We start from the raw sequence: 21600 nt of genomic DNA, 5'->3' as shown, positions 1-21600 counted from the left end.
ATTTCAGACTTACCAGTTACCACAATCATGTGAACTAATTCCTTATAATCAATATAGGTAGGGGGAGAGAGAGAGAGAGAGAGAGAGAGAGAGAGAGAGAGAGAGAGAGAGAGAGAGAGAGAGATGATAGTTAGTTACTCAGATAGATTGATAGATAGATAGATAGATAGATAGAGGACTGATATGTTCTCCCAGTCTGGTCAGGATTCCTCCCCTCCTCTGGCCTCCCCTTGGAGGACCCAGTATGCCACATGGCTGCTCAGATCTGATTTATGATGGGGCCAAACTCAGTGAAAAATGAGTGCTGGCATGAACAGCTTACACTGAGCAGAACTGACAGTTTATGCATCTATTCAACAAATATTTATTGAGTGCATTCAGTGTGTGAAGCACTAGTCTTAGAAAGTACCAAAAAGTCAGCTTGGGAAAGAACGATCCTTAGTTGACTAAAGCAGACACCTGGTGACAATGAGTCTGAAATAAACTCTGCTGTATGTGACACAGACACCTTAGCAGGAATCTCTACATAGAGAAGCTATCTCTAATATATTAGTGCCAAGGTAATGAAATTAATGTTAAATAATGGGTGTTTATTATTTTGTGAGTTTTCTCTAATTGATGGTTATTTTTGAGCAAAAACATGGTTCATTTAATCTCATTTATGATCTATAAGGATCTAGACTCTATGGTATGTCCATGAGGTCACCTGACTAATGAGTGATTGTTACCAAAAAGTGAGCATCTTGTGGCACTTAAATCTGTGTCTAAAAGTAGAATTAAAGTTACCCAAAGTGTAAATGCCTAGTTAAGAATTATTTATTTATTTTTAACACAAAAATTGTACATATTAATGGGTACCATCCAATGTTTCGTTACATATGAATGTTGTGCAATGTGATCCCTAGTCAAGAAAATTGCAAAAGCACCCAGAATAAGAAGTGAAAGCAAGTATGTCTCTGAAGCTCCAAGATGACCAGAAATGACTTGTGCATTTCCAACACTTAAGATTATCTGGGCTTTTTCATGAACATGGGTCATCAAGAGTTTATTATGGGCTATTTTCCCTCTACCCAACATCAGGGTACAATGTCTGTTTCTGCTCATGCATCTCTAAGAACAAAATAAGGAGAACATTTTGCTCTGTTTACCACCTACTCCCTGCTCTTGACAGGCTGGCTGGGGAGTTTGGCTTTAGCATGAGTAACTGTTGATCCATCCTGTGTTTTAAAACTCTCTCCAGTCCTAGCATGCAAGTCACCATTTTCTCCTGGTGTTTCTTGTGCCTCTTCATCATTTTAGTTTACACCTCTCTGCATCTCCTCTTCCTCCACCCTCTCCTTTTCTCTCTTCTTCTTTTCTCTTCTGTGTCTGTCTGTCTGTCTGTCTCTCTCTCTCTCTGTATCTGTCTCCCTGGATAATCCCACCCACTCCCAATCTGAGAATCTAACCCTGGCCTCTCCCCTGAATTCTCATAGGGCAGAAGATGTCTCATAGACACCCCCAAGCCATCATAAACCACATTCAGAATGTTTCTTACATTCTGAATACCTCTTATTCTCTCTACCAAATCACAGGAAATAGCATCTCTATCCGGTAACCTGAGTTGTCTTGACTTTCCTCACCTCTCCTCTCACCTCCTAAATAGTTCTGAAACATCCCTTGCATCCTTGTTTCTTCTGCTTCTCTCTAACCTGACCTGCTGCCATTCCAGCAACCCATATTCTCCTCAAGGGCAAAGGATCTCTTATCCGTCACTGTCCTCTTCCAAGAGCCACAGTCATCATAAGCACTCTCTAAGAAGCAATAGTGAAAATCAGGGTGGGCTTGAGCCAGCCTACCTGCATTTATTCCCAGATCTGATGGCCATTAGCTGCACATTGCATGTGTCTCAGTTTCTTTATCTGTACAAATGAGTTGTCTTGCAAGTTAAATGCAAATATACACATAATGCACTTAGAGCAGTGCTGATGTATGAACAATGAAGTGTTAGCTATTGCAGTTAATAAATGTATGGGGATTGCTCCTCACTGCAGTATGTCCTCCATACCAAAGCCTAAGGGTGGCTTGTTTGTTTTACAATTGTAACCGTATCAGCCTCATGCTTCAAATCATTCACCAGCTGTCTATCACTTAAAAGAAAAAGTTCAACCTCTCAGCCCATGTCTCCCATCCCATTTCCAGTTCTCTGCCTGAAGGCCCTTTTGCCCCATGTTGCTCACTGCTCTCTAATCACAATAGCCTTTTCCTGCCTCCTCGTCTAGGTTCACATTCACCCTCTCACCTTTCAGCCATAGAACAAACTCTTCCTGGCCTTCAATACCCAGATCAAATGGCACTTGCTCTTCAAAGTGACTCCCCTAGATGGAGCTGATTGCTTCTCTCTCTGAGATGCTTCCATCTAGGTAACACTTTTATGTTGTGTTATAGTATTTTCTATCTGTCTTTCTCTAAGTAGACCATAGTGGGAGGTACATTAAGGGAAAGGTATCCTCTCATTGGGCTATAGATTTTATGAAATTATCTTTATTATGGAAAATGTGATCATCCTAAACATGCAGTATCTACTTGATAGTTATGAAAAGAAAAAAAAAGGAAGGAAGGAGGGAAGAGAGGGAGGAAGGAAGAGAGGGAGGGAGGAAGGAAGGAAGGAATGTAATGACCTTGGGGTCAGTGAGCACCATTCTTCCCTCTGAGTCTCCTGGTTGGACAGTACTGAATGCCAGGAAGCTGGGTTTCTGCTGGGTGCCCTGCAGGGCCAGTATTCTAGGCAGTGATATAAATAGATTTTTTTCATTATGGCATTTACCTCCATTGGTCTTGACAGCCAAAAGAGTTGGGAAACAGATGTTTCATGCATACCAGGTACATCTTCTGCTCAGGCAGGGCCACTTGAACTCACTGCTGTCTCCCTCCAATGCCTAAATAGCCCACATACAACATAGGATTCACCTGAGAAAGCATCAGGATCCCTGGCTAGAGTCAAATGTGCTTACAAGCCATATGCAGAAGGCCCAGCCTTTAGAATCCAGGATATCTCCTGCTACTCCAAGGATGGGAGTCAAGTGATAGGACCTTCAAAGTTCAAGACTCTTGATATCCCTGGCAAATTAGCTCATCTCTTTTTTATTGAGAAGGTCAGTGTTTGGTATAGCAGTATATCTCCAAAGGCATTTTGCTTTCGAGGGTTTTATGGTGTTGATACATACTGTGAGCTCTCAAATATGTGTGAGTCGAGGAGAGCATAGCAAAACAAAAACATTTATATTTAACATCGGAGTAGATCGTAGTTTTCTGTCCTTTTTTTCCCCCTGCTGCAGCAATGTACCTAATGATGTTTTGCTGAAACTACTATTAAAATAAGTTTGTATTCCTCTAGCACACCCTGACTTTTGTAGCCAGGCATCATCAGAGTGTGCCAGAAGCCAACCCAGGATTCAACATTTGGCCTGTATAACCTCCAAATGGATAAATCTCACCTGAATAATTCAGTGTTGGCTTCTTCAGAGAGGTCAGGTACATGTCTAAGATATTTGTCTGTTGACAATAGCTCTTAATTTGTGAAATGCTTCCACCCACAGGCTCTAGTTAAGCACAATTAGAGGAGGGTCAGCTCATTCCTATTCTGCAGGGTGGGAGTCTCAGACTCTGTGAGCCTGGTCAGTGCAGTAGAAAGAGGACAGGCATTGAATCCAGGTCTTCTCTTTCCAAGTTCCATACACATCCAACTGCCTGACTTCATGGTATAGTAAGAATATTTTTTCTCAGAGTCAAGGCCACGCATTAGATAATCTTTCCAGATCCTTTCCTATCTGAAGATGGTATCTATGAGCCCATGTAGGGCCCTGAACCAGAGCACCTGAGACTCCCTGGAAAATGTGAGCTTACCATTTTCCCTCTATACTGTCATGATCCACTTTTGATGAACAAATGGAAACATTTCATTTTTCTCTTCTCAGGTGGAGTCTTCTCTCTCAAGAAAAATTTAAAAAAAGATAGTGATTAAAAAGTGAGAGAGAAGAAAATGCCAACATTAAATTAATGTACAGCATTTGCTGGATATATTACTTGTATTTCAAAAAGGACTGTTTCATTTCAGAAAGACTGTCTAGGAAAATAGAGAACAGTGCTAAATAAACCAGTGAATCATTTCTAATACTGCTTAATACTGTTATAAAGAAATAGAAAATGAATAGAGTTCTATTCCTTAAAGCTAAGTAACATGATAGCCCATCTACTGGAAATATGAATCCCTGAATGTATAATCATTTTAATATTGGTTATTTATTGAGTGCTTCTCTCAAGAAACTCAAGGTGTCTTATCAACATTATTTCAGTAATTCTCACATTTACTCTTCATGTGGATTGTGGTGCTCCATTTTATAGGCGAAAAGAAAATGGTACCCAGAGATGTTGAATGGCTTGCCTACGGCTATTCAGCAAGTCAAGGTCAGTGCCAAGATAAGAACTTGGATTTCCTCACACCAGACTTCCAGCCAGCGGAGTGGAAGTACATATGCTAACATACGGGTTATATAGGCAACAAACCATCTGGGTGTTTTATGTGGAGAGGAGCTAATTGCTTGCTTCCTTTTCCTCTTGGAGTCAGAGGTGGAGTGTATGCTAAGCCAAAATCTGCAAGACAACTCATTGCAGATGTTCGTGGGAGTCTGCCTGTGGGGCTGAGGTGGAATAGGAAGAGCTCACCTCCTTCTTACTCTCTCAAAAGGAGTCACAGAAAAAAAGACTGTTTTCTCTCCCTTCAGCCCCAGTGAGTGTTCCATTGACCTCTGACCACTGCTGGCAATGGACCATCTGAAAAGAAACCTCTATAAATTGCCATTTAGTTCTGGACATGACAACCCTTTGTCATTGATATTGTAAGGCAGGGATGAGGTAAAAGGAAGGAAGTTTGTGTGTTGGGAAATGATGATGAGAGTACAAATCCCTCACACAGATCCAGGAGAAACTGCTGCTTATCTGGTCCTCTTTGATGGTGATTTTTTTGGGGGAAAGCTGAGGTGGAAACAAGTTCTGAAGATTGGAACCACTGGTTTCTAAAAACCGTCCTTTCAGAATGAAGTCTGGGAATGCCCTAATTGCTTCCTGGCAGAGTCTGTGGGCGGGGCGGGACAGGGGGAGTAGCCTCCTGCTTCATGTATTATAACCCATACAAACTCCAGAAGTATCTGGAATTCACCCCCCACCACTCCAAACATCATATCATCCCACAGTGTGTGTGTCACCATGGGATGGAAAGCAGTATTTCTTAGCCAATGGGGAAAGTATCAGCATAAAAGCAAGCTCCTTCTCTCATATATCATTCCTTCTTCTCCTTCACTCATTGCTGTCATTAGACAGAAGGGGAGCAGACACACTCCTAGTCTTAACTACATGCCAACATATTCAGTCCTCAACACAGTGCTGCGATGCAGGCTCTATCCCCCCATATTACAAAAGAGGAAACAGACCTAGAGGTTAAGTAACTTGTCTAGCATCAAACAACTTGTAATTGGTTAGAGCCAGGATTCAACCCTAAGCAGTCTGGCTCCAGAGTCTGTGTTTTAACTCACCTCCTATCTGCATTACCTGACTCTATTGTCCCATTCATTTGGCTCCAGATTCTGGAAAAGCAATTGCAATCGAACTGTAATACCATTTCTTCCAGGACAAATGCAGTGAAGTCTCCTTGAATTAACAAGCTTATTTTTTAAAGATAAGAGGAATTCTTGACATGTAAGTTTAGTGCCACATCATAGCTCTAAGGGAAGCTATACTGCTACACTGTTGTCATTCAAAGGACCTCAACACTCCAGCTGGTGGCCAGTCCTTTGGGTCTCGCCTGTCAAAACAGAGCATCAAGGATGCTGACTCTGATGTGATCAGCTGAAGCACACACCAAAAGCTAAGGGAACCCATTCTAATTTTACTGCCATCTAATTTTTTTGTTCCATCGGCAGGGCTTGACCTGTTCTTGACATTTGGGGCATAGATCTATATCTATCTCTATATATAGACATGTATAAAATACCACTTATCTACTTTCAAAATGGTTGCATTCACCAGAAGGAACTGGCCCAACTTGTAGTCAGCAGTTGTTATATTGATTGTATAAATCAATACAAATGCCTATAAATACAACAGAGTCACAGTAAATGATTATGAAGGTAAATAAATAACATTTACGAGTACTTTAAGGGGGTAAGATGGAGTAGTTTCGGATTCTGTGGGCATTGGGGAGAAGGCATGGGATTAATGAGGGAGTTTATTAGAGTAACTTGCGAACATTAAAAGGAGAGGAAGATTTGGTACAGCTGCCATTCGAATGCAGGAGTATGCCATGCCCATGGCACATCTTGATGAATGAGCACCAGAGAAATTGAAGCCATCACCAGTGATTTGAGTGAGGCATTTAACCTCCCTGGGTCTCAGTTTTCCATCTGTCAGCATGGAAAATTGGGTGTTGAAATCAAGAGAACATAGCAAAGCACTTTGAGCTCTTCAGAAAAGAAGCAGCACCATCATACATCCTTTGGATTCTGGAAAAGCTGTTATTTAGAAGAAATGCCCATGGCATATGACACCTGATTTGCTCCAAGTGCCAGTAATTCGGGTGTCCTTTGGGAAGGAAGCAATCTAATGCATCCGCATAGGAAAAATGTTAGCATTCAGAATCTTGCAAGGAAGATTCTCCTTGGCATCATCTCAACCTAAGGCAAGGCTGCATAAACCCAGACCCAAATCTCAAATGACTGGCTAGCCCTTGTTCTTCTGGTTAGCGTCAGCAAATCACATGTGGAATCAGATGTTGCCTTGCCGATGTGACAGATAGTTTTCTAGTGGAGCTGTGTTTATGTCTTGGTCCTTGTTTGTGTGATGTTCTATGTTTTATAACCCGTCTCCAAGAATTTTTCCCACAGTTATGCATCATTCCTTATCACCCATAACCAAATATGGCAGCTTTAAATAGTGCTGTCATTTTCTTCACTTTCACTCATTGTGATATAATCAGGTATAGATTTCCAACATTGAACATCTAATGGGGTTTCAGATTCAGAAAGCAACAATAAAACATTTTTTTTCTCCTGGATATCTATCAATTGCGAGACACAGAGTAAAATAGTTCTAAGAGACAGGGGACATTGAATTCATGTACATTTGCCCAGAGAAAGTCTGAGGTAAATGGGAACCTCGGGAGTGGACCAAGCTAGTAATTTCTGCTACCATAGGAGTGTAGGTAGGAATGGCTCCTTTGTCCCCTTCCAGACTCTGTGTATGGGTTCTGCACATCCCATGCCTTCCTTTGTCTGCCACTGGCTGTTGAGATGGTGCAGATGGACAAGGTCACCCTGCGATGGACACTGGGACAACCAGCTAGGGGCTCTAATCCTGCTGCCCTTAAGTCCTTTGCTTCCTGTTGAAAGATTTACATACTAATGGGTCCAGACTTGCTCACAAGTCTTCTCCCTATTCCTCCCCTGTTCCCTTCTCTTGGTTACTGGGCTTTGTCCCTCAAATACTTTCATTTTCCCAATAAATGACAGAACTCATGTATTCTGGGAAGATCAGGCATGCGTGCACTACAAGGAAGATACTTGCAACTGGTGTCAGTGAGCTGTTCCCTGGCCCAAGCCCTATTGTGAAAGGAAACATTTCAGAGAGACTGCCTGAGAGGTCCACAAATGTCTGCCCCATTGGCAGGGGGTGAGCTACTGGCCTCCTTTGTGCCTTCTTTCCCTTTGGGCTGTGGTCCCAAAGGGAGAAGTAAAACTGCCCCACAGGTGGATCAGGAATGTGCCTATTGAGAAGGAACAGAAAACCATCCAAAACAGCAGGGGAAAATCACCCAGGACTGGGGCTGTGCGAACACAGAGGACCATGTAGAACTGTCTCTTTCCATCTGTTACACTTGTGGCCATGGGAACAGATGTTGGTACCTGGATTTTCTTGACTTCTTCTAGCCTTCTGTGACTAGTGCAAGTTCAGAGAGCTGATTGGGTTTAGCACAATCATGGCATAAATGGTTTCCATTTTTGTTTCTGAGGACCCCAGTGTAAAAACGGCATATCTGGATATTGATAGTAGATTGTGTCATGACTGATACAATCTTAAGCTTGAAGGCCTTGCTGTTCATAGAGCGCCCAAGCTTAATACTGATTTCCAGTTCTCTCCATGGACTTCCTGAATTTCTAAGATCAAAAACTGTAGCCTTTTCCATTTTGAATGGTCCTTCCAGGAACATTTCAAGGTTTACTAATAAGGTCTCACTGTATGTGAAATCACTCTGCCAGCAAAAAGCCAAGGATGCCTGTTGTGTTAGCACTCTCACAAGAAAGATACAGTATTGAAGAGGGGTTAGGAGGTCAGACTCCAGCACTGCAGACATCAGCAGCTCAAAGGTGCTCCTGAGCCCATCCATGCCACCCCTGAGGACCTGGGGTGACACATCAGGGATCAAGAGCTGGTCCACTTGCCCAGCACAGCTTCCCTCATCCTAGGAAGTGATTCTCCCATATTGTTGTTCTATGAAATCAGGATTGGGAAGGTATTTTGGAGCAGCTCCCATTACGCCTTCATCCCCAGCAGCATTTAAACCAACCAGAACACAAAACAATGCAATATGGGGCCAGACACACACTCACATACCCTCTGCCCTGCCCTGCCCTACCCTGCCCAAGGTCACTGTGCAGTGACCGTGTATGGTGAATCTTGTTTTCATTTCCATTTCCAGGGACGAAGACCCGGCTATTTCTCCTTCTTGGACCCCTTTTCTCCAGGAGTCTGGCTCTTCATGCTTCTAGCCTATCTGGCTGTCAGCTGCGTCCTCTTCCTTGTGGCACGGTACTCTCCACTTCCCTTCTCTGTCCTCACACCGCCACCTTGTGTCCACCTCTGGAAACTGCATGGAGCTGGGGTAGGAGGAGGCAAGGGCAGTTGAGAAGACCTTGGTGCCAAGCTGGAGGAATGGGGGAGGGAGTCCAGGGACTGAAATGCTCTCTGCCCAGCTGTCAACCTCACACTACCCGACCACTCATCTATCCGTGTGTTCCCTAAAGTGCGTAGCCCAGGTGAGCTCATCTGGATTTGTACCTGCACCCCTGCCTCTTGCCCCCTCCTGGTCTCTGGCTCCCACCTTCTATAGGAGCCTTGGGAAAGAGAGGAAGGGAGGAGGTGGCAGGAAGATCACTGTGATTAAGCACTGTGCATTTGGCTGCCCTGGCATCAGTCCTTGCCAGGATCTGCCACAAAGTGCTGAATGACAAGAAACAGAGCCTGCAAATCCAGCAAGACGGGGGGAGATGTGAATGGGACTGGAGGCAGCAGTGACACTGGCCAGGGAGAGTGCTCCTCTGCAGAGCCTGGATCTGAAAATACAGCTGTCTTGTTGAATAAGACCATGGAGGTGGCAGATGGCAAGAGGGCAGGATGGAGAGACACGTTTGCAAGCAGTGTTAAGTTGAGATAAATGATCGAGAGCTGGGGTTGGGGAAAATAAGCTTCCCATATCCTCAGAAGCCAGAGGCCCTATGGAAGAACCCCGGGAGCATCCCCAGACTGTGGTCTCACAGTGGGGTTTGTTTCTCTCTGAGCCTACAGGCTTTGGGCCAGCCTGGGCTTCAGGACAGCTGTCTTATTCCCCAGAAGTGGAATGAGCCCTAGTGGCTCCCAGGCCACTTGCTCAAATCCTTACTTACTGCAGTGGAGGTGAAAGCAGGGGCAGTTCAGAATGAGTTTCTAGAAACCTGTCAGAGGCTCTGTTGCAACTGACCTCTCAGTTGTCCTCTATGCCTCCAGGTCACAGTGGCAGGGCAGATGATCCCATAGCCCAAGTCCCCTCTCTGTGGTGTGTCCCCAAGGGCATGTTCCTTCATGGATAAAGGGAGCACATATTGTCTCCTCTTAGGATGAAGCAGCAGAGTCCTAAGATCTGAGGAACCTCAGGGTGCCTAACTCCCTGAAGCAGTTTCCATCTTGCCCAAGAGGGACTGCGTGACCCTGACCATGCCTCTTCCATTTAAGATCAAGGCCAAGATGAAGAAAGTCATTTGCAGCCCACAATGTCCAACCTAACAAAGAATGGCCTTGCTTAACACCCAGTAGTCTACAAAAGCGCTAAGTTTGCTACTCGGGTGCCATCTACCCCTCTTGGGCCCAATGGCATTGCCACTGTCAAGTATCTGTTGTCAGTGACAGCTGGTGAGGCGCGGGAGCTCGCATGCTGTCTGACACTTCTGCTCTCCACTTCGCAGCGCTGTCTGCTGCTGCTTTCAGGAAGCTGTCTGAGTGAGCCCAACTCCACTGCTCTGAAATTTGCTCTGGCCCCTGAGGCTGAGCTGTGTGGGGCATGGAACAGCTCTCAGGCCACCCCCAGAGCTGGAAAAGGGCTTGGTTATCACGTGTGCATGCACACACACAAGATATCTTAGCCCAGGACTACTGTCTAAGGTAGTAGCTTACAAACAGGGTTCAGTGCAAAGGTTCCTGGAAGCTACCAGAGACTGTGAGGGACAGCAAGAGCTCTGGGGCCCCAGACCAGCTCTAGTTTTATCTCTTAAACATCATACTTCTGGGTGAGATTTTGGAGAAGAAAAATGCTTGAAACTACAGATCTCACATAGCCATTCCCAAGAGAGGCAATCATCAGAGTTGCACAGGGAGCTCTTAAACATTTCAATTTCCCAGGTCCCAGTGTCTTTACTTCACTAGGGCCTAAACCTGGGAATCTGCATCTCAGTAGTGTGAGCTGGTGGCTCTCAGTGTAGACACTGAACCAGCATCATTGCCATCTCCTGGGAACATGCAGATTCTCAGGCCTTACCTGGACTTACTGACTCAGAAGCTGTAAGAGTGGGACCTGGAGTTTGCATGCTAACAAGGCTTTCTTGGTGAGTCTGATGTAGCCCGAAGGTTAAGAACTACAGAACTAGGCTGAAGGTTCTGTGGACCCTTAGGGTCCCTCCCTGATCACTTTGGGAACTCAGGGTAGACAAACAATCCACTTCACAGGCTGGCCCCCAGCCCCCAACACTCCCTGTTTCCAGTCATGGGGCTCCACTGTTATCTATTTTGAAATTGGAGTTCCACATTAGAATTCACAAGGGAAAAAAGTGTTTATTTGATTAGCGCCCCCCCCCCCTTCCTTTTTTGGTTGGGAGAAATCCAGGTCCGGCAAAGGAAACCAGCCACAAGACCAACCACTGAGGCACAGAGAAAGACCAAGAAAGAGAGCTCTCTCTCTCGCCTCTTTCCTTGTGCCCATCACCCCATCACCAAAGTATGTTCCTTTTCTCTCACAGGTTGACGCCATATGAATGGTACAGCCCACACCCATGTGCACAGGGCCGGTGCAACCTCCTGGTAAACCAGTACTCCCTGGGCAACAGCCTCTGGTTTCCAGTTGGGGGCTTCATGCAGCAGGGCTCCACCATTGCCCCTCGCGCCTTATCCACCCGCTGTGTCAGTGGCGTCTGGTAAGGTCCCAGGATGAGTCAGGGCTGGGACCAAAGGGGTGGTGGGACCAGGCCACATGGGGACCCATGGGGGCTCTCAATAAACCCAGCCTGGGTTGCTGGCTAACAGGAACCTTCACAGCCCTACAGGAGAGTGCCATGCCTCTACCTTTCACAGCAGACCTTAGCAGGAGAAGAGGTGCCTTCTTCCAGCTCAGAATGTTGGGGGCAGCAAACAGGACCCAACTTTCCCCTTGCTCTGCCACTGGGGTCTGGCTACAGAGCAGAGCCAAGGAAAAAAGGAAGACGAATCAAGGAAACAGCCTTGACTACCCACAGCTAAGCAAAGATAACTTCCTGGCCTGAAAATGACTGAGGTTGAATGACTGGACCACTCAGATCATTTGAATATGCAGATTTATGCAAATACGAGACTGTGGGTTTGGGGGTGTTCCCTGAAGGAGGAGGCTGCCATAGCAAGCCTCCTGTCCAGGCTTTCTCAGGCTTGTCCTCCTGTGCCTGGCTCACCAGGTCTCTCCACCTCAGTATGTGTGACAAGTGCAAACTCTTAGACTCTCACAGATGGATAAATGACTGGTTAGATGGGAGAGCTCTTTGAAAACTTGAAAGTACTCTACAAATGTATGGACTAATATTTTTTATTAGATTACTATGGGAGAATAAAAAGATATAAACAGCCTAGAGAGGCAAGTTTGTAGGTTTGGCTGCCATAGCAGTTAAGGCTTATAGCTTTTAGAGGAGAAGGAAAAGTGGTGTTTCCATCTTAAGGTACTGGTGGCTGGGTCAGGGTTGGTCTGCTCAGAGAAACTGCTGAAGCTGGGGCTAGTGACTGGGACAGTGGTACATCTTCCAGTCTAGAGTTCTCATTTTCCCTGATAAACAATAAATACTGTAGGATTGAAAACACTTGGGCAAGTTGTTTACCTATTACCAGATATTGCTGAGAAGTCACTACAGAATAGATTGAAATGGGATGCTCATGTCCTAAGGAAAAGGGGATAATCTTGGCATGGACAGGCACAGAGCTGCCTCAAAATCCAGGACACCTGTGCAGAAGCCCTGGGAGGTGAGCATTCATCAGCTGAGGATGCTGATCTCATTGTCCCTGAGGGTGTCCCTTCCAGAAGGTGTGCTTTGCCATTGGTACAGGTGCAGCATACAGCCTGCTTCATCCACCTGTTAGCTCCCCCATCCCATCTTGGAATAATCCCTCATCAGAGAGCTTCGGAGGTGTATGTCATATAGTGCTCTACTCTAAATAGCTGATCTGAGTTGGTTTGGTTACTTTGTTCCAGAACCTGTGGAAAAAGGGAGAAGGGTGCTCATCACAAAAGAGGCACCACCATGAGGGACCCTCCCCAGACCCTCACCTGAATTGTCAGTGTTCCCTCTGCCTCTTGGAGTTCTTAGTGATTAAATTGGGGTCTCAGTTCCCTGAGTACTGACAGTCAGAAGACAGGGTCATCATGACCTACCTTGGCCTCCTTACCTAGAGCAAATAACAGAAACTCTTGCGTTGCTCACAAGAATGCCAGCTGTACAGGAGCAAGACTCTCCTGACCCATCTGGAGACAGCATGGTCATCATTTGCTTTCACAGCAGAGGCAATGGGCTGGCACTGAGCCACCTAGGCTCTCTGACCTCTGCCTTTGTGACCAGGGGCCTAAACAGGCACATGCTGCCCAGGGTGGAACAGGTAGGCACCAGAGGGAGCCATGAGATTGGGAGAACCCCCCAGCCAACTCCAAGATTATGTCCACACTCAGGGCTCATTAACCCCAGGCTCTCACCAGCACAGCTAAGCAGCTGCAGAACGCAGGGTACTCCTGGGGGAAAGTCTTGTGAAACAACTTCCAACAGAGCCAACATGAACAGGTGGTGAGCAGGGGGAGGTGTCAGAAATGGGAACAGCTGTAAGGAAGTGACCAAGTGATTTCCATCCCATATTCAGAGTGAGGGTCTCACATTCATCTACTCCTTTCTAGATTACTGATCAGTAATAAATACTACCTCATTTTCTCTCACAAATCTCCAAAAATAAACAGAGCAGGCATTAGTATGCCCTTTGTTTTTTTGGCAATGAGCTCAGAGAAGGCCAGTGATTTTTCCCACCGTTTCATACATGGAGTATGACCAGAACTAAAAACCAGTTCACTTCCCTGGTGGTCTGGTAGATAGATGTCCCGTTTAAGTTGGCAGATTCTGTTGTCACTTCACCCCTGTGATGGCAGTCAGCAGGAGCTCTTGGGGACGTGGCAAAAAGGGGCAATAGGACTTTGTTCTTAAAAATCCACCTGGTGTCTGCCTGCTGCTATACATTAGCTGGCATCAACTTCATAATGGGTAAAACCTCATGATTTCAGGCCCTACTGATTGGGAATTTGTGATTCTTCAATGTGATTTGTGCTTAGAATTACCCACCTCCTATACACAAAGAGATCTGAATGTAAATCCACTGTTGATCAGGTAGGAAGAGCTTGCTTAACCTACCAAAGTGAACCAACCGTTGTTAATGGCTTTAGCATATATGCTGTTTGCGTTGCAAAATGATTCTAATTTTAAATGAGTTCTAGATGCTCAATAAAGCAATCAAGTTTAACCATTGTCAGAGTATTTTCAAATTCAACTTTTTAGCAGTTGAAGGGCGTTTTTTTAACCAGTTTTCTGCTATTGAGATTTATAGAATTGGTTCTAAAATACAATTTTGTTAATGTCTTACTTGGGAAGTTTCTGCACTTCTCTGAACTTCAGTTCCTCACCTGTAAAATTGGGATAGGAGGTTTGCCTCCCTGAGTTGTGGGGATTATGTGAAGCAGTGGGTTCAGCTCATGGAGGGGCTCAGTACATGGTCATGTGCATCTGAAGGCTGGCTTAAGCATGAGGAGGCAGAGGGCTGAGCCCAGTTCCAGCTCTGAACAGAGCCCTCAGAGCTGCCACCCTTAACTCATTCACTCATTTATTTTCCCCCAAACTATCTCATGTGCATGGGCCACACATCTTTGGAATAGCAACCAATAACCACCTCCTTTCAGAGATTGGGGCAAAAATCAATTGTCTGCTTTCAGACGACACTCACAAACTTGATTCATTTCTCTTGACATCATACGTCCTGCATTCTTTCTCCTTCCCCACTAAATCAAGAACTCCTTCAAAAGAAAGACATCTGGTCTCTCCTCTGTGGTAACAGGACTGGGTTTGGAGGCCAAGCCTCCTGGCAATGATCACTTCCTGATCTTTTCCTGCATAGGTGGGCATTCACGCTGATCATCATCTCATCCTACACGGCCAACCTGGCAGCCTTCCTGACTGTGCAGCGTATGGATGTGCCCATTGAGTCAGTGGACGACCTGGCCGACCAGACCGCCATTGAGTACGGCACGATTCACGGAGGCTCCAGCATGACCTTCTTCCAAGTAAACCCCATGTGATTGCTGACATTGGGGGTTGGGCAGAATGAAGTTGAGATGTTTGTCCACTGCAGATAAAAACATCTCTCCTCATTTCATCCTCTCTTTTGAACATCTAGTTGGAGACCCACACGGGGCTCGGTTTTCTCATGTTCCTTAAAATATCCCCAGAATGAGGTCCCAACAGGACTTTGGGTTTAAATCAGCCCATTCCAAAGGGTTGTATATGAGCAATTGTATTATGAACCTTGAGGTGGTTTTAGGTTTAATTTGGTGGAACTCTTTTTTGATTGCAATAGGTTCATGTTTATTTTATATACATTAGAATGTGTACGTGTGTGCGTGTGTGTGTGTTTGTGTGTGTGTGCATTCCTTGTGAATCAGACCTGTAATTTTATTTGCATTACTGCATAGGATGGGGCTAGTGTGTGCATCTAAATTTTGAGAAGTGAGTTAGATTTTATAAGTAATTCTTAGACAAAGCAAGATTAAAATAATATACAAATGACTGAGGTTTGAGAAACGCTAGATTAAGATGAATTGGTGTCATGGATCTGAGATAGAGCCCGTCTTGACTTCTTTTAGGATTCTCTTTCAAGGCTCAGAAGAATACCCTGCCACAATAAGAGTGTGTTTGCTGACGGACAAGCTGATTGATCACCAAGGCTGACAGAACCAGGCCATACAGAATAGTAGTTTTCCTATGCTTCAAGATTTCTAGGGAAACAGATTTCCCCTGAGGCTCATAGGTGTCTAACCAACCTAACATCCAAGAAGCTCATTTTCATATGAAACAAGCCTAAGGCCTTCAGTTTTCTGTTTTACATAACAAGTCTCAATTCCTGATGGCACAGAGACCAGGGAAGACTTCACGCAAACAGAGTTTGGATAGACCCCTGAATTCTCTGTCTTATTATTATTGGTGAAACAGAAGCCAACACTGAATGTGTGACTGATACATTGGCTTAGGGTGAATAGAAAACAGCTACACTGCTTCTTCAGGTCCCTATTTATACATGAGTTATGTCCTAAATGAGCCTGAGTTTTCTGCCCCAAATTGAGGGACAATGAAAAGACAACCAGAATGTCTATTCTTTTACGAGAAAATGAAAGTTGTCAATGGAAGACCTCTCTAGGATAAATGAGGCAGAACTAATGATCAAACTAGTAGTAATTCACAGTGCCTTTGGACCCTGTGGCTTCATCGTCTTCTGTAAAAGGCACAGTCCCACCTCCACCATTACCCAATAGCAGTGAGCTTGAATTGAGAGATGGAAGGGGAAAATAGAGAGACAGAAGGTTCAACATTTTAAGGCATTGATTCCCCCTCCTTTAAGTCAACACTTCCTTTCTCTTTTCCCAATCCTGCTTCCTTCTGTTCTCTCCCCAGAACTCCCGCTACCAGACCTACCAACGTATGTGGAATTACATGTATTCGAAGCAGCCAAGTGTGTTTGTGAAGAGCACAGAGGAGGGAATCGCCAGGGTGTTGAATTCCAACTATGCCTTCCTGCTGGAGTCCACCATGAATGAGTACTATCGGCAGCGAAACTGCAACCTCACTCAGATTGGGGGCCTGCTGGACACCAAGGGCTATGGGATTGGCATGCCAGTCGGTATGCAGGAGAGGAACAGCCTCTTGGGGTAGTTTCCTCCAGGCAGGGTCAGGGTATTTAATACCACTGAACACAGGATTGAATTCAATAACCCCTATTTCTAGAACCAGTTTAATAGTGACTTTAAGTGGATATCTGTTTTTGCTTTTTGTAAGTACCCTTTGAAAGTTTATTTCTTTGTGTGTGAAATATATTGTTAAGGTCCTGTTACTGATAAGCTTTTGTTGTAAGCATCCTCTTGAGAGGCACTTTGGTTCAAAAGAAGACCAACTGCCATAACTTCTGCTTCCATCCAGGCCAGAGGGAGAGGGGTACTTTAGCCCAACAGAAGGCCTGTGATTGGCTCAAACACAATTGTTCCTTTGCACAATGGGGTGAACTATAATTGGTAGAAACATGAGGGGACTATTGTGATTGGTACAGACACCCCTGTCTCCTCCCCCTTCTGGCTGTATAAGCAGATTGCTCAATTCACTTTGTGAGCAACTGGGAGACATTCCCCTTGCTGTTACCCTGAATTGAGCATTCTTAAGGTAAAAAAAAAAAAAAAAAAAAGCAAACCCATATACTTCCATTAATTAGTAATCAGTGCCCAACCTATAATTATTAAAGAGCTAGTTGATTAGCTATGTCATTACTATTAAAGACTAATTCTAATTATTAAAGGGCATGTTGATGCCCTTGGTGGATACTTTAGGCCTTTTGTTCCTTCTGTCTCTTTCAGTCCCTTGGCCATTTCTCTGTTGATTGGCATCTTTACTAGCAATGGGAAGAAGGAATAGGTAGTAACAAATGAATGAATTAATTTTTCTCTTTGTTAGTGTCCCTGGTGAAAAGTTTACTCCCACCATCAGATGAGATGACTTTCAAATTATTTGTGGATTTCACTAATCCATCTCCTCCAAGTTAGCTGGGGTAATTGAGAACAGGCAGTAAAGCTCTGGTGTGCAGCCTGCTGACTGGGTGTCATCTGGTTTTGTTACAAGAGGGTAGAGGTGTGGCTTCTGAAAAGGTATCCCAGCTGTGCTTTTAAAGGACATTCACACTTTGGGCCTTCCTCTGCTGGTAGTGCTTCCAAGAAGATGAGGGGGACATATTGGCTGCTGTTATGATTGTGGATGGGTCTGAACATGTTCCCCAGGTGATTCTGATATGAACTCTTCCCCACACATAACACCACTGAGAGTCACTGTATAGTGTTATCCTTGTACAAGGGTGTTCTTGAACAAGGCACCCAGAGAGGAAGTAGGAATTGAGGCCATCGGACCATGTGAGAAAATTGCTACATAGAATGCACATCTCCGTAAGTTATTTTACATAGCCCTTCTATTGATCTTTCCCTGCCACAAAGCTCTATAGGTTACAGGATTCTCTTACACCTGTGGAGTGTAATGGTGTTAGAGTCAGGCAGACCTGGACATGCATCCTGGTTACTGGCCGAGTTCCCTTTCATAGGTTCTTTAACTTCTCCAAACCTTAGTTATCCCATTAGTAAAATTAGCTTTTTCAAACCTATTCATGGAGTTACTGTGAAGGTTAAACCTGATCATCATAACTTGGTCTGGTTCTTCCCTCAGGGTCTCTGTCTTACCCTGCCTTGGGGAATATTGGTTCCTTCCCCATAGTTCCCTATGTTGTCGATGAAAAGTAGATGACTTCTTAAATATTGATCAGAAGCCAAGCAAATGAACATAGGCAATTAAAGGGCTCATACTTGGACTCTGTGGATTCTGACACTAGCAATTCTGTAAACTGGAGGCCTCTCTCAGCACACTCCTAAGCCTGCACATCTTCTATTTACTGTCATATTTTATCAATGTCCATTAATATTGTAGATATGCGCTCCTTTGCTCTCATTGGTTGACATTTTCTTTTAAGATGGTGGAGTGAACCATGAAATGAACTTAGGGTGTACCTTGGTAATACTCCAGTGATGAAATAAATTTAATCTAAATGTCAAGTGCTTCAAAAGTTTCATGAGGAACTTGACTAGATATAGTTGAGGTAAAACAGACCAATTCCAGAAAATAGAGAGAAATGCATTTGTCCTGTATCTGACATGATTCTCTTTTCACAAATGTAATCTCACTCACTGGTCCCACCTAAAAGAAACAAGGGGTTATTCCTATTCTGTAGAGGACAGAACTGAGATTCTGAGCAGATAGGTACTTGCCCAAGGTCACAGAATGGATAGAGAAGCTGACTTGAGCCTGGAATGCCTGTCTCCAAATCTAGATCTTCACTGACCAGACCAAGTTGCTAAAGGAGACCCATCAGCTAGACAGGGTGGGATAGAAGAGAAGGCATGCTGTGGGCTGGCCCAAGGTCTCAGGAGAGGGTGGAAAGAACATCACACAGTCATTAGGAGGCAGGATTTAGCTTACTTGAGGTTGTGCCTATGTACCATTCTTAAGTGAGATGTAAGAACATAACTCACAGAATAAGCAAGGTGGTTGGCCCAGAACAATGAAGAGAATCAGAATAAGGAACAGATAGAAAATTAATCAGGTGGTTTAGGAGCTAAGAAAGTAACTTTCCACAAGGTCCCTGGTATGCTATGATACTAAGTTGAAAATGCCTTGAAGTGCTCTGCAGGGCCGGACACTTGTCTCTAAATCTGGAACATTCTTATGATAATACCTAGCCACATTTGTTAGGCAAATTATTCATGCATCCGTTCACTTCAGGGGTGCATTAGGCACCTACTCTACATGAGACTCAGTGGATGTCCTCACCCATCTCAGATGCATTCAGTGCTGCAGGCTTGGCACATGTGTGCCCAAGCACAGTTGTGTCAATAGCAGTAGAGTACGTTCTACACTATAGTCCTGCTGCAACCTGGACAACCACCTTGGAACTTGTTGAAAATGCAGAGCCTCAAGCCCCACCCCAAACCTACTGAGACAGAATCTGCAGTTCAACAAAATCTTTGGGTGGTCCCAATGCACATTCAAATGTGAGGAACAATTATCTGTCAGTTTGTTCCAAGCCTCTACCTGGATCCTCCACCACAGCCTTTTCCTCTGAGGCATCTGTTCACACCAGACCTTGGTAGGGCTTGGACAGGGAACCCGGCAGCCAAGTGGTTTTTCCAGTCTCTTGGCAGCTGTTTCTTAATGAGCTCGGGCCTCAGCCTGTTGTGGGAAATTCAGCTTTTCCCCAGTTTCACTTAAGCCTGTTTTTGTGATTAAACCTTAATTCTAGAACCAAAGCTCCTTAACCATATTCCATCAGAAAAAGTTTTAAAGAATCACACTGAACAGAGAGAAACCTTCTATTGAAGGGGAAGAGGGAGCACAGGGGGCAGGGACACCTCCATGAGAATGGATGAAAAGAAGCTCTTCCTTTCCTTTTCTTCTTTCTTTCCTTCCTTCCTTCCTTCCTTCTTTCTCTTTCTTTCTGTTTTTCTCTTTCTTCTTTCCTTCCTTCCTTCTCTCTCTCTCTCTCTCTCTCTCTCTCTTGCTCTCTGTCTCTCTCTCTCTTTCTTTTGGTGGTGGACTGGGTTTTGAACTCTACCAATTAAGCCACACCCCTAGCCCTTTTTGCTTTAGTTATTTTTCAGACAGGGCCTTGTGTTTTCACCCAGGACCAGCCTCAGACCGTGATCCTCCTATCTATGCCTCCCGCAAAGACATGAACCACTATGCCAGGCTCTGTCATGCTCTGGGCAGCTCTTCTCCCACTGGTTGGTGGCTACTCTTTGTTGAGTATAATGTAGTGACAGTCTGAGAAATTAAAGTGAAGTAGGCCCTGGACAACTGACTGAGAAGTTTGCATCACAGAAACAGAAACTATGGCCTCCTGGAGGCAGGTGAGCAGCTCTGCAGCTAGCTTCCTGAGTATTAGTGGTAGGTGGCTTAGGCTGGATAGGCCCTGTATTTAATTTAGAAAATGGGGTGAAAGTACCCATCCAATAGTGGAAAGCCATTACTTGATCCATGGTGGGATCTCTGGCCATGGGCTGGGCTTGCCCATGAGTGGGGCAGAGGAAGGAAAGTGGAAGAGCTGAGAAGCCTGCATGAAGCGAGAGGCCCTGGTCTCTGCAAAAGAGGAGACAGAGTGGGTAGATAGCAGTCCTGCGGGCCAGGTCTCTCCTGCTGCACTGCCACCCTCTTGAAGCTCCAGCAGGCAGAATGGCCAGGAGGTGTGCCAGGAAGGGGAATTGAGTGGTGCCTAAGAGAGCACTCACACCCTATCCTGGGCTCTCTTGTGACCCCACAGGCTCAGTGTTCCGGGATGAATTTGACCTGGCCATTCTCCAGCTACAGGAGAACAACCGCCTGGAAATCCTGAAGCGCAAGTGGTGGGAAGGGGGGAAGTGCCCGAAGGAGGAAGACCACAGGGCTAAAGGTAAGCTCACTCCTGCCCAAGAGGACAAAGTGGCGTGTTCCTCATGTCCAAATTCCAGGCACTGACTTTTAGACACAAGGACAAAGAGCCTTGGAGGGCACCAAGGGCTAGGCTGGGGCTGGTCAGTCCCATTGCATGATCTTGTCTGCTGTGGGCACCCACAGCACATGTGTCACACATCCTAGAGGTGCTACTTTTGCTTCTCACCCCCAGCACCACAGCTTCCACCCTGGCCCATGCCCCCATCATCTCCCACTTGGGTGGTTGCAATAGGCTGGTTTCCTTTTCCCGTTCTAGCATCCTTACAGTTCATTATCCAAATCAGATTGCAGCCCTCCCTTGCTCAAGCCTCTAATGGCTTCCTATCTTGCTCAGAATAAAGTCCAAGCTGAGCCTTGAGATCTGCAACCCCTCTGACTGCCTCTGTCTTTCTGCTACCAGTTTCCCAGCTTGCTTCCACCCCAGTGTCAGTGCCCCTGATCACTCCCTAGCCTCCCTCAGAGAGAAAGAGGACCTCACTCCCCCCCCACCTTAACAGACTTTATTTCTCTTTCCAGACCTGTCACTGCCTGATATCATTTTCTATGTGTTTCTTGGTTTTCTTTCTCCCTCCTTTATTAGAACACATGTTTCATGAGCGCAGGGTTTGTCTTCTTCACAAGGCTGTCCGCAGGGCCAGCCTGGGGGTATTTTATTGCATTAATGAATGAATGTTGAATTGGGGTGAACACAGAGTAGACAGACACTGATTGCACGGGT

At 45.2% G+C, this 21600-nt stretch overlaps 1 protein-coding gene across 7 annotated transcripts in view; it reads left to right on the top strand.

Annotated features, from left to right (window-relative positions):
• The window catches only part of Grik4 (glutamate ionotropic receptor kainate type subunit 4), a 422725-nt gene that overhangs the window by 385392 nt on the left and 15733 nt on the right, over positions 1-21600 (top strand). For all 7 annotated transcript variants that reach the window (XM_074066528.1, XM_074066527.1, XM_074066526.1 and 4 more), the window contains 5 exons: positions 8729-8838; positions 11295-11468; positions 14716-14881; positions 16266-16491; positions 20713-20841. In XM_074066528.1, the coding sequence (XP_073922629.1) occupies positions 8729-8838; positions 11295-11468; positions 14716-14881; positions 16266-16491; positions 20713-20841 (805 nt within the window). The remainder of the gene's footprint in view (positions 1-8728; positions 8839-11294; positions 11469-14715; positions 14882-16265; positions 16492-20712; positions 20842-21600) is intronic.

Source organism: Castor canadensis, chromosome 2 (genome assembly GCF_047511655.1).
Source record: "Castor canadensis chromosome 2, mCasCan1.hap1v2, whole genome shotgun sequence".
NCBI classification, from domain to species: domain Eukaryota; kingdom Metazoa; phylum Chordata; class Mammalia; order Rodentia; family Castoridae; genus Castor; species Castor canadensis.
This window is presented reverse-complemented; position numbering and strand designations above follow the sequence as displayed.